The 17,058-nt window shown below is 33.7% G+C and overlaps 1 protein-coding gene and 1 long non-coding RNA gene across 5 annotated transcripts in view; one reads left to right on the top strand and one right to left on the bottom strand.

Moving 5' to 3' along the window:
- The window catches only part of LOC148609109 (DNA polymerase delta catalytic subunit-like), a 33,151-nt gene extending 18,697 nt beyond the window's left edge, over nucleotides 1-14,454 (bottom strand). Inside the window, exons 1-10 of one of the 4 annotated variants that reach the window (XM_088542692.1) lie at nucleotides 14,348-14,454; nucleotides 9,303-9,405; nucleotides 8,781-8,875; nucleotides 8,275-8,394; nucleotides 5,389-5,561; nucleotides 3,821-3,914; nucleotides 3,310-3,478; nucleotides 2,671-2,915; nucleotides 2,194-2,360; nucleotides 927-1,172 (exon numbers count right to left, since the gene is read on the bottom strand). In XM_088542692.1, the coding sequence (XP_088398818.1) occupies nucleotides 927-1,172; nucleotides 2,194-2,360; nucleotides 2,671-2,915; nucleotides 3,310-3,478; nucleotides 3,821-3,914; nucleotides 5,389-5,561; nucleotides 8,275-8,394; nucleotides 8,781-8,875; nucleotides 9,303-9,343 (1,350 nt within the window). In that variant the 5' untranslated portion in view covers nucleotides 9,344-9,405; nucleotides 14,348-14,454. Of the gene's footprint in view, nucleotides 1-926; nucleotides 1,173-2,193; nucleotides 2,361-2,670; nucleotides 2,916-3,309; nucleotides 3,479-3,820; nucleotides 3,915-5,388; nucleotides 5,562-8,274; nucleotides 8,395-8,780; nucleotides 8,876-9,302; nucleotides 9,406-13,507; nucleotides 13,637-14,335 lie in introns of those variants that run through there. The other 3 variants (XM_088542695.1, XM_088542693.1, XM_088542696.1) reach the window with 3 other exon arrangements.
- On the top strand, nucleotides 9,595-16,550 carry LOC148609108 (uncharacterized). The gene is made up of 3 exons (XR_015914792.1): nucleotides 9,595-9,625; nucleotides 10,102-10,177; nucleotides 16,436-16,550. It is a non-coding gene; the product is annotated as an uncharacterized LOC148609108 (long non-coding RNA).
- Nucleotides 16,551-17,058: the final 508 nt, after the last annotated feature.

The following is a 17,058-nucleotide window of genomic DNA, read 5'->3' as shown; positions in this document are numbered from 1 at the left end:
CCGTGTCATTTTTTAGTTGTGATTTTTTTTAGTAAATCAAATGTGTCTGTAAGGCACTAATGATGCCCCCCACTCACTAGATTTGCCAAATTAAGAACATGTTTATTTTTGTATGAAGACATGGTTTGCAGATCCAGAAAGGTTATGTACTGTTGGTCGATGCAGTAAATATTTGGTATGTTAGGCTAAGCACTGCAAAAATACTTGCCATGAGAAAAAGAAAACTGATGGGCAGACTGACAAACACATAAAAATGTTAATACCCCCAACAACAAATCCCTAACTTTGTTGCTAAGGATGTATTTCTGACAAAAATTACAAAGTCCAACTATCACCCAGTGCCATAATATTCCACAAAAATCAAGATCTTATGACCTTGCACACCATCATTATTTATGTGTAGAAACATCCTGCAAAAAATATACATTTAAGATGTAGTTCAAAAGCTACAGGAGGAGATAGCATGACAAGCCATATAGCCAAATTTTTTATGAAAATGACTTAGTCTAACTACCACCAATTTTCATAATATTTCAGGAAATCAAAATCTTTTGGCCCTGCACACCTTCATCATGTGTAGAAATATCCTATAAAATATTTTAGATGTAGTTTCAAAACAGTATGAGGAGATAGCCGGACAAGCCATGATCAATATATTTCTCAGTAAAATGACTAAGTGTAACTATCACCAATTTCTGTAATATTTCATGAAAATTAAAATCCTTTGATCCTGCACACCTTCATCATGTGTAGAAATATCCTGTAAAATATTTTAGATGTAGTTCAAAACCTTTATGAGGAGATAGCCGGACAAGCCATGGTCATGTGTAATACGGATGGACAGATCGACTGACGGACGAACAGGGGTAAATTAATATGCCTCCAACTGTTTGTCGCGGGCAAGAAAATTTTAAACAAGGTCTCACTTGTAGTAAATCAAATTCCACTCTGCCTTCCATGTTAATAACTTTATTTTCTCTTCGTCCCATCTGTTTACTCTGTATCATAGCATCCTTGATAACAGACTGGACACTACTGATTCTTCCAAGGTAAGGAAACTCTTTCACCTTTAATGTTATTGCACGATTTATGAGGTATGGAAAGTCAAAGTTCTGTATGTTATAACCTGTTATGATATCTGGATCAACTGCCCTGACAAACTCTGACCATTTCTGAAAATATATAGGTTATAACACATTAGAATCAAGACAGAGAATATTACAGTGTTATCTAAGTCCTCATAGACTGATGGTACCAAAGTTATTGTTCTGAATATTCTGAAAAGTTATAAAATTTACATTAGGAATTTAAGGCAAAAGATAAAAATATTGTATCATAAAGAAAACAACATTTCAAGAAGACAAAATTAAACAAACACCAAAAAATAAAGAACAGAAATGGACATGGTATATGCACCTTCCGAGAAATTCAACATCCATCTAAGTTTGGAACATTTAGCATATCAATTATGTACCAAGATCTATTCTACCTATAAAAATCTCAAGCATTTTGTTATTTTCACTTTTTATGTAATATATCAGTAATTATCGTATGTCACTCCTCACTTTTTAAATATAAAGGTTTCTATTTAGATTTGCAATCAATATTGCATAACTTACACCCTAAAACAGTAATCACACTAGACCTGTTTTGTCTGACAACTTCAATCACACTAGACCTGTTATGTCTGAAGACTTACACCCTAAAACAGTAACCACACTAGACCTGTTTATGTCTGAAGACTTACACCCTAAAACAGTAATCACATTAGACCTGTTTCTGTCTGAAGACTTACACCCTAAAACGGTAATCACATTAGACCTGTTTCTGTCTGAAGACTTACACCCTAAAACAGTAATCACACTAGACCTGTTTCTGTCTGAAGACTTACACCCTAAAACAGTAATCACACTAGACCTGTTTTTGTCTGACAACTTCAATCACACCAGACATGAACTTTCACTCCAAAATACAAGGTAATTAAAATTGACATGAATTTATATGTCCCTACTGTTGTATTAAGAGTTCCAAGATAGGCTGAATGGACAGACTAATAGATATGAGGATTATAGTCTGCCCTGAACTCTTGTCAAACAGGGAACAACATCTCAAACACCAAAAAAAAAAAAAAAAAATTTCTGTTTACAATTTACAAGGTTAATTGTTTTCAGCAAATAAAACCTGAACACTTACCTTAAGAAGTTCTGATTCCTGTTTAAATGATAAGACCTGAGATCCTACAACAGGAGCACATGTATTAAGTGTGAAGACATTTCTGATGAATGGTTCTGATTCACCTTGTTTCTGTACCATGTTGGCAATCTGAATTACAGGATCTTTCTCTGGCTCAGGAAATATTCCTGTATAAGACATTCACATGTAATCAATTGAAGATGAAATTCATTAAATTATACCTTAGTTTTCCTGATATAAAAATTAGATTGAATATTTTATTACACTATATGTAGGCTAATAAGTTGGCCTTAGTTCTCAGTGATTTTCCCACTGTTTTTGTATTAAAGGATAGATATTAATCGTTTGTTGTTTATTTGTTGCAACTTATTATGTGCTGTTTGGGTGGCTGTTGCATGAACATTTTCTCCCAACATATTCATTTTACTGCTGTCACATTTCCTTATAAATATCATTTCAAAAACACTGACTACATACCTTTTCTCCCTGCGCATTCAATGTCAAAACTGAGAATCCTAAATGGAGCCACTTTAGCCCACTCTCCTTCTGGTTGATGAGCAATGAAGTCTTCCCATGAGACATCAAGTTCAACCTGACAACGGGACACTGGCGGTGGATTTTTAGGATCATTTTTGTCATTGTGGTGTTTTTTCCTCATGTGGTACTTTCCTGAAGGAATCTCTATCCAACTACAGCCAACTACTTCACTGTCTACCATAAACCTAAATAATAACACATCACATTACTTTATATCTCCATCCAACTACAGCCAATTACTTCACTGTCTACCATAAACTTAGAGAATAACACATCACAGTACTTCATACAGACAGTATATAGACAATACCTACACATTACATAACATAATGATTACATTATGGACAGTACATACTGTATTGACGTGTTGATATATCTAAGTGTCCTATGTGAATGTTATACCAACCAGCTGTTCTCTACCCTCATTACTGTTAATACAAGAAAACACACAGTAAGACTGAGAAGTAAAAATTACTGGCATTTATATATGTGTATGAACTACAAAACTCGCAGATGACCTTTCAGCTTTAATGTAATCAATAAAGTAAAGAGAGATTCAAATGCAAACTGCATAATTACCTGACTTCAAAGTCAATGTTACTTTCATATGACTGATAGCCATAATTAGAATAGCCAGGACATGTAAATCCTTGTTCTAATAAGCGTTTGGAAGGAGCTATCAGTCTCTGTAGGGCTACTGTAATCTTCAGAAATGGAAGCTTTCTATTCCCATGGTAACCATAAATACCTAAAATAAAAGAACAGTGTTCCAACATCCCCCACGTAAAAAAATAAGTGCGGAAAACTTTAAATTCACTGAAAGTCCAAGGGCTGTGACTTTCGTAAAAATCATTCAACTGTAACCAAAGTAAAACTTAATCTGTAACTCATCATAATAAGGCCAGATACCAAAAACAAAATTATTTGGTGAATGCATTACAAAAAAATGATCTTTTGAAAAGTATCAAAAAATATACTTGTTCTTCTCTATTGAAAAAGAAAAGTGACTCACAGAAAGTCATTTAAATATGTCATTACTTTTTATTGTTTTATAATTAAAAAAACTTCATGACTAGTAATAATAGCCTACTTTCTTTACTGACAAGTTCAACAGCTAGAATAGCATCCTGTATCCCCTCTCTGTTAGATCGTAAATCATTCTTCACAACATCATTTAAAGCAATCTAGAAGGAACAAATATATGTACCTAGTAAGCATGCTGACTTGGCAAACTTGTGAAAATTGTTAGACATTTCTATAGTAACTTGTATAATAGCAAATGACTTGTAACACACAATAAGTGAGTTAAAACTTTCTTGGTCTAACACTGAATGCTGAATAATACAATACAGGGCTCAAGCTACTTGGGAAAAACAGGGAGAAGTGAACGTGTATGCACATCATTTACTAATGCTTTTTCAAATAATATGTGTTATATTTTACTTACATGCACACAATATAAGCAAGCATTTTCATATATTCATTTTCTTTTATGGAGTTATTTTTTTTTTAAATGTTACTTTTCTTTAAGCTACATATGTAAGTAACTAAATATTATGGACAAAATGAAATCAGCCTGCTGACTGAATGATTGACTGAATGGTATATTCATGAAATTGAATTTATAATCCATACCTCTACCCCTTATCAAATTTGTTACAGCAAAATTAATATATGCTTGAGCACAGTAAGGCTTCTTGCATTGCATTGTCCTATTGATTTTGCTTTTTTTTAGCAGCACTGGGATAGAAAATTTCAGGCAGTGACATTCTGTTGGAATTTTCATTTTGTGGTTTTTTTCCTGATCCCACTTAATCTATAATGATTTCTTGTTCAAAATATCCTGTCTCTTGATATAAGTTGATCAAGAGTATCAATAATCATGTAAAAAAAATATTACTGACAAATCAAGATTGAAATTTTATTGACACATATTGTAGACTGTAGCGGTCGGTACCAACTTGTCTCAAACTTTAGAAATGTTCCGTCGAACTGGTGAATGAACTGTTCTGATATGAATGATGAAGATCAAAAGAAATGCTACAGGTTTCTACCAAATTATCAATTGAGATAAATTTAACTCAAGTCCAGAAAACCTGCACAACAAATCTGCACCTTTCGTAACAAAATGTAAACGGTAGAACATGTATTATCGAAAGCTAAGTGAAGACTGTTAATTGCATATCTAGTCTTAAACATTTGAAACAAAAAGCTGATTAAAATACTTGCTTGTAACATATAATTCGATAGATTTCGAAAATTTTTACAATTTATTTTCTCGAACGGGTGCCATTTTTGTTTGAATTGTTATCAGAAGAGAGATCTCTGGTCAAATAACGCTAAAAGACAGAGTACAGTCCTGATCATGGGCGATGTCTGAAAATGAGAGGAAAACTTCACTTCACTTTTGGTGTCATCTGAGGACAAAGTGAACGACTTCAGGGCGAATCGCCCAGTAGCCTGAGCCCTGCAATATAAAATTTACCACACCTTTTAATGAAGGCCTTTAAAAAATTTTGAACACTGTGTGAATGTTGTTACAATCATAAAATTTTTACATCATCAGTAACCTTTTACAACTGTGAGATTTAAGCTTTATTCTAATGAAACCAAGATTTGAAATGGAAAAAATCTGATACTGAAGTAATATTGGTGTACCCTAAAAGCATTGCAGCTTTCTGGTTTAAAGCCTGGTTGAGCAGGCACAAAGAAATATGGAGCAAAGCCATGAATGTGTGCCAATACACTGTTCCCTTCCATAGTAATACCAGTCATACGGACTATTGGTACTGGGCCCGTCTTAGCTCCTGGCATGTCAGGCATGTGTTTCCCTGTAAAAACAAATTAATGACTTAATGGCACTCTTGGCAAGTTATTCATGTGCCTTAGCATGTTGCATGAAAGTCATGTCATTAAAAATTCAACATCACCTATTTTTTTTTAATTTTGCACATGTTTATCATTTGTTGATGTGTTATTTTTATTTACAGTTCTACGTCCAATGAGTGGGAGACATCATGTAGAAATATTGCTTTGAATTTTTATCAAGTAATAGTGCAATCTTTTGATATTTTAATTTTGCACTTTTAAATTGATAATGACTAATAATAATTATAAATAAAACACTTTGAAAGTATTGATTGGTGTAATTTGAATCAAGTGACAGACTTGTAAAAACAGTTTGGTGACGCTTTTAGTTTCTGATAGTTTTAATAATTGAGGGACTTTTCCAGAAATTAAAGAAAAAAATTACAGGTCCCAAGACATCTATATATCATGTGTATATAAGAACTGTAAAGTAGAAGCCCTTAATCAGGACTGCAAACATAGTCAATAATAATTATAAGTTACAATAAGATGTGCAAATGAGGACAAGACGGCGACCTCAGTAGGTCATTTTCGACCGCTAAAATGCTTCACTTCAAGTTAACTCTGTGACATTTCTTATTCAAAGTACGTTTCAAATACAACCTACAAATATTTTTATTTGAATGAAAAATTTCTTCAAACAATTTAAAACTTTCATTGATGCCGACCGATGTTTACTCCCGTATATAAAAATAATTCCTTGACGAACCTCACAGATATATAGTTGTCTATTTTTAGAAATTAAAATGAACACATTGTTTACAATGTCTCCGATGTGTGTCTGGTCATCACATGGACTTCAATTAATTATATCTCAATACAGGACAGATATGAGCATGTATCAACAATAAACTGAATTGTCTTTTTTAAGGTTTTAACGTTATATTCAATAATCATTAATACCATGTGCTAATAGTCTCAACCCCTGTTTTATTATGCTGACAGCTTGGATTAAAGCTGGACAAATCAAATATTGATTCATGTTACTAGTATAGATTTCAGCGACTGGATCAAGAATTTTCACAAGTCCCCTGGATTCCCTTGTTGTGATTTTCAAGGGTCCCTAATGAATTTTGGAGGTCTGTGAACTGGGAGCTCGGGTACTAACATCTATATTGTCAAGGAGATTAATTTCACTGTACTGGGTGGATTTCAAACCCAGGTCAGTGATTCTCCATACACAATTAACAATTGGAACATACCATGTCCCAGATGGATGGGTGCAATGCTCACATTTCACCATGAAAAAATTGGACTAACACAGTGTTTCACTGCCAAACACAGATTCAAAACTCGCACTTGAGTGTCAGAGAAACAAAAGTCACTGAGTGTAGTGTATGTATAGATGCATAATACCCACCCCAATGCTCTGAAAATGATTTCTATGTAAAAATATGCACATAATATGTACCCCATGCTCTAAGAATGACTTATATGTAAAAATGTGATACGGTTTGACAATACAAGGGCAATAAATCCTACAGTAATCATTCAACTTCTTCACAGTTAACCAGTTTATACTATAAACAGTTTCTCTGTATCAGAAAGCATTCCACAAAATTTAAGCCAAAAACTAAAAGAAAAAATTGGATATTTTTACTGTAATCGGCAATTTATTGCATGTAAGTCAGGATTGATTTAGGATGTGTCAATGGAAAATATGACCAACTAGCCCCTAACTGTCAGCCCAGAATGACTGATACCAGCCACTGTGAGACACCACTAATGGGATGACTTTCCAAAGTTTTCATATTTAATTCCAATTTAGCTTGATTAACATTTGCATAATAAGCTTCTAAAAAGGAAGATATTTTGTCATGATCTATCATTGTAGTTTAACTGAATGTTCTCTTCTTACCGCTATAACCTAGGTTCCCTTGATTACTCCTTCATAAAATGTGGTTTGGAAAAATTTCCTGCGAGAAGCTTTTTTTAAATTTTGGGAATGAATTTCATGAAAAGTTTTTTTTTTTGTTTTTTTTTTAAAAATTGAAACATTTCATCACGAAATGTCCATTGGTCCATGCTCCCAATTTTAGTGGAGTCCGAGTTGCTCATAAACTTTTGTTACTTTGTATGTATTATTTAGTTACTTTATGTCCTTTGTTGTGTTTGTCTGTTTTCCATGTCTGGTCTTTGTTCCTGGATTATATTCTTTTGATATCCACTAGAATCTTGGTTCTCTTGATTACTCTTATATATATTAAAATATTTCCTAGTTTGTTAATAAAGCATTTGTATGAGTTTTACATATATGTCATGGCATTTTCTTAATCTTTGGAAATGTCTTTGTAATGGTACAATCTAATGAAAATATTAACACGGGGCTAAATTTAGGTTTTTGTTTTGCATGTTGTAGAACTCCTACAGTTTCCATTATACTACATCATCCATATTTGGAGTACACTTAAACTCCAACTCCTGAACAGGTATCAGGATTAAAAGACTGACCAACATCAAAGCCAGTCTGTGCCATAAAGTTATTCAGCTACTAGTCCAAACAGGCAATTTCAGTAATTTTTCCTAAGAACACAACTGAAATCTCAGATTTTTCACTAGCCTGTATCAATTTTTACTAGTCTCAGGTTCCAGGCTAGTGACTAAAGGCACATACTGCTGAAATGACTATACATCACACTCTGATAAAACATGGTATATATTATTCCATATACTTACCAATGTAATGATCAACATCAATCTGTTGGAAAACAATTTTATCTTTTGTAGGATCGAAGTCAGATGGAGGTGGGCGTGTCCATTTTGATGATGCCTCTGCATCCTGTGGACCCATGGTCCCTTATAGTAAAAAGGTAACTTTACATTATATCAATAAAAAAAATTCTTTGAGATAAAGTGACCAAAAATGGCCATGTTTTCAGCTAGACATTTTTTTTTAGAAGCGCAACAAAATACCTCCTCCATTATGTACACTATCTGTAGAAAGAAACAGACAATGCTGTCTGCATGTTTAAAGCATAAAATTCTGTGATTTAAGTAATGAGAATACAGGATGCCATATTTCATTCAGGAAATTATCAATCATGAGTGGCTTTAAATTCAGTTAAAAAAATTGACGGAGAAAAGTTACAAATAGCTGTCAACGAGTTTAAAATTCTTCTTAGGGTACATGTAGATCTAAGAGCACAACACAACGATCTATTTTGTTTTGTTCTTAATCATACCATCTGTGTCCTGCTGTATCTCATATTCCATCTCATCAAGTAAAGCCAGTTCTTCTTCAAAGGCTGAAGGATCTCCTTCTTCATCAACATTATACCTTAATTGATAAAAAGAAATATACAATGTTCATATCTTTGTTATCATGGTATGACTGAATAACGTGCATGATTATTGTCTTAACCTATCCCATCAGGGTATTACAAAAAGACTATATACACTTATTTCATGTAAAATTGCTTCTATTTTACATGGGGCTTTCACTTCGTACGTAATTCTACAACTTAAATGTAAAATTATACTATATTGTGGTTAATTACTCTGGAAAAAACTAAATTACAAACCACATTGTAGGACCTTATTTGCAACATTAGACAGACTCACTTGTAAAACAAGAAATGAAATAAACCACAAAAATCTAAAAAATAACATTAATTTTCACGTTCTACAATTTCATTTTCGTCACCACTTTCAGTACAGTGTATGTGTGAAGAAAAAAATAGCTTTGAATTTACACATTCATTTACCTAGCTTTCTTAGGAGCAGACCCATTTAACTTCTTGTCCATTTCTTTGCTTATGTTCTTCCTATTACTCCTGTATCAGAAAGCTACAATGGTTACCATAAATTCTGAAATATAGGTACAAATTGTAATGCAAGTATATGCCTCCTCATTAAATGGCTTAAACTGAAAATATGTTTGTCTGCCGTTCAACGACCAACCCATAATAATTTTCTTGCCGAATCTCCAATCTTTTTTTCCTTTCTTTTCAGTGGGCAGAGATCAGGGTGCCAAAGTTCTTCTGCTGTTTCCTGGTCTGTGTCGCAAAAAAAAAACTTGGAAAATATGGTAATTGTTTTTTGTCTTAAGTGTCATCTCGACTTAATCAATGTGGATACCCAACCCAACAAGGCTAAGTGTATGTTCTGTTCCTTCATGGAAATAAAATACAGGGATACTTCGAAACTTATGCTAGCTGTTGTGAATATTCTATACAGTTTTCAAAAAAAAAAAATGGGCATGGAATGATGTGTTTGAAGACATCACTGACCCTATATAGACCCTACTGAATCAATGATTAATTATTTAATTGATAAATTAAATGTGATAACAAAGTCTGCCTCAGATAACTTAAACATTACTCAATGTAAGGTTCAACATACATTGTAACCTTTCAACAAATATGGCCTCAAATTTACCGCGAAATTTAATGTGAGTGTGACTACAGACAATCCTGTGTATCTTGAAAATTCTAAAGGCATAGCATATTCTAGATATGAGAAAGTTACATCAATTTAATGTAAAATATTTAATTCAATTTTCAGCTCTTCAATTGTGAGGTAATAGGGAACATCTCAAAATATCCATAGAAACAAGATGGTGGATAAACAATATGTTCAGGTACGAGACCACAATTATCTGCCCTTAGCTTTTCATTGTATACGAGTATAGTTCCTATAACATAAGGGGAATTTTTCAAAAATTTTTTAGAAACACTTCCTTTCAGAATTTCTCATACTTTTTGTACTCAAATTTAAGAGGAATAATGAAATTATTTTCATAGATGTGTTGAAATGAGAAATTTGACATTTAGGTTGTGATTTGGTGAGGTCAAAAAAGGTCAAGTTTGTAACATCTGGAAGCCATTTTGGGTCATTTTAGGGTATCTCTGTGTTTATGCATATAAAGTGAAAAATTAATGGTAAATTTTTTTTTATATTTTTTATGTAAGTTGTTGGAAGGTTCAAATTAACACCCCTGAAAATCTGAATTGAATTGCGCCGGTGGAATTTTTTTAAATTACAGAAAGGCTATAAAGAAGATAGTGGGAAAATTAATTGTGGTTTCTAGTCCGAATTTCCTCTGACCCTGCAACCCTCCTCTTTTTTATTTGAATATTGATATGTCGGGTTGTGGTCAGAATGATGTGCCATACAAAAAGTTGGAGATTCAGCGGTACTGCGGAGTATCGCCCTTCACACGCTTCTTACGACTTTCATGTTGAAATCATGCAAGTGGTGCATACCTAGTTCGATTTGGGATTCATTTTTCTTTATGCTGATGTAAGTTTTATCGGCTATTTGTCATCAAAGCTCGGTAAAAAGAAGTTTGAAAGCCTTAACCCAGGGTCAGCAGCCATTTACTTTCGATTTCCAACTTTGCGTGACGCAAGCAAGATTTGGTCATATGCAAATAAGATTTCTTCATACACAGATGGTCATGTGAGATCAACAAACACCGCCTTCTTTGTGTGTCTAAACAATCATGCATATTGCCATTGGAATAAAATATTATGAAAACACCTGGTTGGATCCAATTTACAATGGTTTGGTGATCCTACTTCAATACTTGTGGTTGAACTGTGAATTTTTTAGATGTGCAAAATACTACATGTGGCACCCCATCCTTAGAATACCCAAATTTAAGTTTTGTTTAAACTCAATTTTCGAGCTGGTTATTAAAATATTTATTGGAAATGCATTGGGGTTTGTGTGTGTGTGTGTGGGGGGGGATTCTAAGATTCTAAGTGATTAATCTTTAATCACTTAGAATCTTAATATATTGAAGTTTAACATAAGGTTATTTCAATGTGAGATTTTAACTAGCAGTGTAACTTGTGATGAACTGGATGTCTGTATACCTGTTTCTTTTTTTTTGTTTAGATTCTATGGGGAAGAGAGGGCTTAGGGAACCCAGTTATATTAAGCTTGTGAAATATTTTTTTCTTTCACTGCCAAACATCTCTGCATGGATTTATATATAGCATATTCCTTTTTTTTTAATTAGTTATGAATATGTTGAGTTGGGATATCCAAATTAAAAGAGGGTCGCAGTTTCAGAGGAAATTTGATCTAAGTTAAAGATTAATATTATTTTCAGAAAAATATCCAGCAAAATCTCTTTGCTTTTTATAAAAACTATCAGTAATACATATATGTACTACATCATATGAATGTATGCTTGATTCTTACAACTGAATACCAGTTTGGTTCTGTTGACTACATGCAAGTCTTAATAAGTTACCATAGATGAGGACATAAATTCCAAATTATACTCTTTGGTCACAATTTAAGATATCTACATGATTCACAGGTCTGAGTCCAAATTATCTCAAATATTTATATTTATACAACCCCAAAAATTGTTCAGTCGTATATTGGTTTGGATTTGTTGTGGTCATCTGGAGACACTTGTTTTTTTGTGAAAATTTTAGTATTAGTTGACCTTTATAAATTTTAAAACAAGGTTGCAAACTACAACAGGAAGGTTGGTATAGATTTTGAGGGTTAGAATTAGGGGCATAAATGGGTCCTAAAACAAGAAGTTCATTGAATTTAACAATACAACTCTAATAAAAGTATAGCAATGCCTATGATATTGCTTCACAATATTCTATACCACAATAAACAGACTTGCATTGATTGTTTGGGTTGTGACTGAAGCCAAGTAAGAATAAGGGGCCCCAAACAAGTATTTTGCCCCTTGATTCAAGAAATAAAGGGGAAAAATACTTGTTTATTTCTGGTTTGATTTTGAAAAAAATTTCTAGATGTCACATCAAAATCCTTGCCTGCATTTTTCAGTTAGATTACAAATATCTTTTACAGTTTACAAATTATATAGCCATGCCCTAACAAATCATTTTTTAAAAATTTTTGGTGCATTTTCAAGTTTGTTTTTATAACATTCCTTATGAAAGTCCATGCCTACATGTTTCAATCAGATTTCATATATTTCATACAGTTTTTGAGTTAATAGGTGCAATTTTGAAACTTCTTTCCAATGGATGCCATTTGAAATCCAAGCCTATATACAAGAGCTTTAAGAAGTATGCTTACCAAATTAACCCTATTTTTTGAAATAATGACGTACAAAGTGATCCATGAATGCACTCTAAAGCAGACCTTTATACTTATATTGAATTTCAAAATGTGCAATATTGTGTCCAAATGATTTGTTGTGTCCATAACGAACTGTAAGTCTCTATGTTCAGTGTGTCAATAGCTAATATTGTGTCCTAACTTGCAGAGTTTAATTGTCTGTGGTTGTATCATGCTGTATTTGGCAAAGCTTTTTAATTTAACTTGGACACATTCTTGTATAGTAGGGTTTCACATTTTCTTTCAATTTGTTTAATTGCTGAGGAGTTTTCTTCACCTATGTATGTTATGGCAAAAGTTATAACATTCACATTAGTTAATTAAAATTTTATTTGGAATTTACTTGAGTACCTACATGTTTAGACAAAATGTTGCATTTGTCTCTATTACTATGTGCATGCATCATAAATAAAACATGTTTATACACTAGTAAACTTAGTTACATCTTCCAGTGACAATATTCTTGTAGGATTTAGGGGGCAGGGATTTGATGTCAGATAAGAAATTTATGTTGCTAAGCAAGGCAAAAATATTATGGGGCGAAACTTGTGGTAAAATTTGTTTTTCTACCGATTTAGGGAGGGGGGGCGTGTGCCCGGTACGCCAGTCCTTGGATCCGCACCTGCTTGATAAGATATATTTGTCCAGTGGGAGTATACATAAGCTGGTGTAGTAGACTAATGGAATGAAAAATATAAAGACCTGAGCCCAAAATTTGATGGAGTCGCTTTTTCGAAAAAATGCATGTCGCATAATTTGGTTCAATTTTTGGGAATAAAATTGCAGTAACTGAATTACAAAGAGCAGGGGACAAGGGATAAAAATGATAAAAAAACTAAGTGAAACTTACTAAAAATTCTGTTAAAAGTCACATTGAAATTTGCGTCCATCAAATATACGACGATCTCTTTCATTTACCACCTCGATTCCAAATCTACCAGTGTCCCAGACTTATCAACTCCATGTTGTTCCAGTACACACGCTTGTTTAGACACACAAAGAAGGCGGTGTTTGTTGATCTCACGTGACCATCTGTGTATGACAGAATCTCATTTGCATACGACCAAATCTCGCTTGCGTCACGCAAAGTTGGAAATCGAAAGTAAATGGCTGCTGACCCTGGGTTAAGGCTTTCAAACTTCTTTTCACCGAGCTTTGATGACAAATAGCCGATAAAACTTACATCAGCATAAAGAAAAATGAATCCCAAATCAAACTAGATATGCACCACTTGCACGATTTCAACATGAAAGTCGTAAGAAGCGTGTGAAGGGCGATACTCCGCAGTACCGCTGAATCTCCAACTTTTTGTATGGCAAATCGTTCTGACCACAACCCGACATATCAATATCCAAATAAAAAAGAGGAGGGTTGCAGGGTCTGAGGAAATTCGGACTATGTGGTTTCGTGCCTTCAGTGCAAAATTCTCGTAGGCAAAATAAATTTTGAATTTTTTCAATCTCGGAGGTAAGAACAAGAAATAATTGTACGAGAATTGCAGTACAGAACGACATAAATAAAATGGCAAATGTTTTAAAGGAACTTTTGAGTAATAAAAAAATAATCTAAAAAAACTGCAAACAGGCTGAGGTGAAATCGAGTATAATAAAAAAAACTTTTTTATGACGATAATGTACTTTGTTAATAGGTGGAAGTAAGATTCACACGTTAATATTACTCAAAAACTGACTGTTACTGAGGGAAGGTTGATTTGACCAATAAAACTGAAAGCACTGCAATAACCAAACCGAAAATAGCGGGAAATCAGGGGATATCATAGGGAAAGGGGAAGGAAACAGAGAGATATGCTGCAAGAAAATGGCGATTATTTCCTCTCGGAAAAGCTTTGGGTTCTTTAAAAATGCCCGATAAATATATAAAGTAACGCTGTGTTCTCGCTAACGAGATGTTCATTTCATTGGCTGTAAACTTAGCCGAAAACAGACGTACAAAGAACATGAAATTTTGTTAAAATCAAATATACAAATTAACAAAAGCAAATTAGCAACTATGACTCCACTAAAAACTTGGAGCATGGACCAGGTGCGCCAGTAAGGTAAGCGTCCTCTGCTTTTCTAGAAACCCGCCGAGTTGCTCATAAAAAGCCAAGTCCGGAGTAGACGAAAGAGGAAAGGAAAATCATGACACGTTGAGCAAATCAGTTTTCATGGCGCAGATGGATACACCGTACCGATCCACGATTTCATGATGACGACCACAACATAAAAATTCTATAGGGATGACTTCAATCAATGTGCAACACAACCCTGTTCCAGAAGTTTATTTGTTTGAATTCTAGCGCGATACAAAAACTCTGCGTAGTTTCGGCAAGCTCTGGCAATATATAGGAGTTGTTATATGAAAACTCCATACGCATGTTTAATAGAGAGGGTATCACTTTAAAAAATGTTGTAAGGGGGATAAGAAAATATCATGGCGGGGGGGGGGGGGGGGGGGTAAATAAAATTTTATATGATTTCAAAATTACCAGTCCCCATCCCAGGTAAATAATGATAAATTTCTATATCCATTTGAATCGTAAGGGGAAAGAAGGGGCTATATAGTAAAATTTTGTGTCCTGGATCTTTTTATGTAATATTCAAACCAGAACCTTTTTTTTTGCCTATTGCATCTTTGTATTTATATAAAATCATATATCATTGTCCTGCCTTTCTATTTCAAATGTAATCCTAGCCCCGACCCCCACTCATAAAAATCAACATGGTTACGGAGGCGTATTCAAGTGGGGGAGTGGCGGGCGTGCGCCCCCTAAAATTTGCAAAGCATGGGTTGTCAGGGGTAGATTTAGGCGGTTTCAAGTTGAAACTTTAAATTTCTCGCGAATTTTACCACAAAAGATATCTACATTGCACCCACTCTATAATATTTCAAAAATTTAAACTCAAAATTTGTGTCAGCTCGCTCCGCTCGGCAGAATTTTTACTGTGCGCCCCTATCTAAAATCCTAGTTCCGTTTCTGTTACTCCTACAACGTAAGCGGTTGGAATTCCGTTCCTCTGTACCCCAGGATGGCACCAAGTCAGAAAATAGCTTTTAAGACAACCTCTAGCATTGTTGGAGTACAACATGGTTTGCTACATAAGCATTGTATTGCTTTATATATATATATATATATATATATTTCTTTATCGCTTTAATGGAGAATATTAAAATAGTTTCAAAACAGGCAACTTGTTTCATGCTAAACGGTTAAAGCAAAATATGATGAAAGCTATTTACAGGTTAGTGAACAGGGACGGCTCCAGACACTTTGAAAAGAAGGGCGCAAGCCAATGTGATGGTGATGCTAAGACATTATTTTCCATGTTTTGTCAATTTTACACATGAACATGACTAATTTTCTGGTAAAAAGGAGAGGTGCCAACCCCCTCTGATCAATGAACAGGTATTACAGCACACTTGTCTAATAATTATCATTCGATAAGATGTCCTATTAAACAGGTGCATCATGAGCTTATGGTATGATTATCCTCACCTGAACATCTCTCTTAACTTGTGAACAAAAAAAATCACAATTTACCAGTCTGTAGAGTTTATACAAGGAAACCATGAATTCAGATCAATTCAATGTAAATTATAGGTACAAGTACATGGCATGATTATGATTAGCTCAAAATTCAACAATAAATCCTTCTTTTTCAAACTTTTTAATGTCTGTGAATGTTTATATTTTATTCTATTTACCCATGGAACTTGTTTTTTTTTCATTGATTGGTTGTGGTTTCAATGCATATTGCAATTATTTCTTGCATTTCAGGACAAGAATGTTTTACTGTATGAAATGATCCTGCTTTATACTACTCTACTATTATGACATTTTGAGGCGGTTTCATAGTGCTACCTCACAGAATCAACAGTTGCTTAGCCAAATAGTTGTTACACAAAATTATTTGTTTGAGAAGCAGTGAAAGATTTAGCACTCACTTGTCATAAGTAGAAAACTTAAATACATGTACCATTTATCTTTGCCAATGAGATAGTCATTCAAAAAACCAAGCAAGTAACAATTAAGCTTCTACAAGTGAAATCACCACATGGTTATCAATAATGGGCAAACCACATACCATTAAGCAATCTATAAAAAGGCCCAAAAACAAATAAAGTAAAACTATTTACAAAAGACCATAATCAATCTAATCTACAGAAAACAATGAAGTAATTTTTTAGCTCAGTTGATAGTGACAGCTTGCCGTGCAAGGGATTCTAGGTTATATTCCAGGATGGTACTGTCAAGAAGTATACATGGCTGTTATTGTATACATGTATGAAAGTGACTTTTACTTTTGAAGCACAACACATTTAAACCTTGTACATTTGCATAAGAAATATGATTTTGAAAATATTTATTTTCAAACTTCAGCTTCATATCAGCTTTCATTA

Source organism: Perna viridis, chromosome 8 (genome assembly GCF_037379345.1).
Source record: "Perna viridis isolate PV_CMFRI_1.1 ecotype Kerala chromosome 8, ASM3737934v1, whole genome shotgun sequence".
Classification (NCBI taxonomy): Eukaryota; Metazoa; Mollusca; class Bivalvia; order Mytilida; family Mytilidae; genus Perna; species Perna viridis.
The sequence above is the reverse complement of the archived record's forward strand: the minus strand, read 5'-3'. Positions and strand labels throughout refer to the sequence as shown.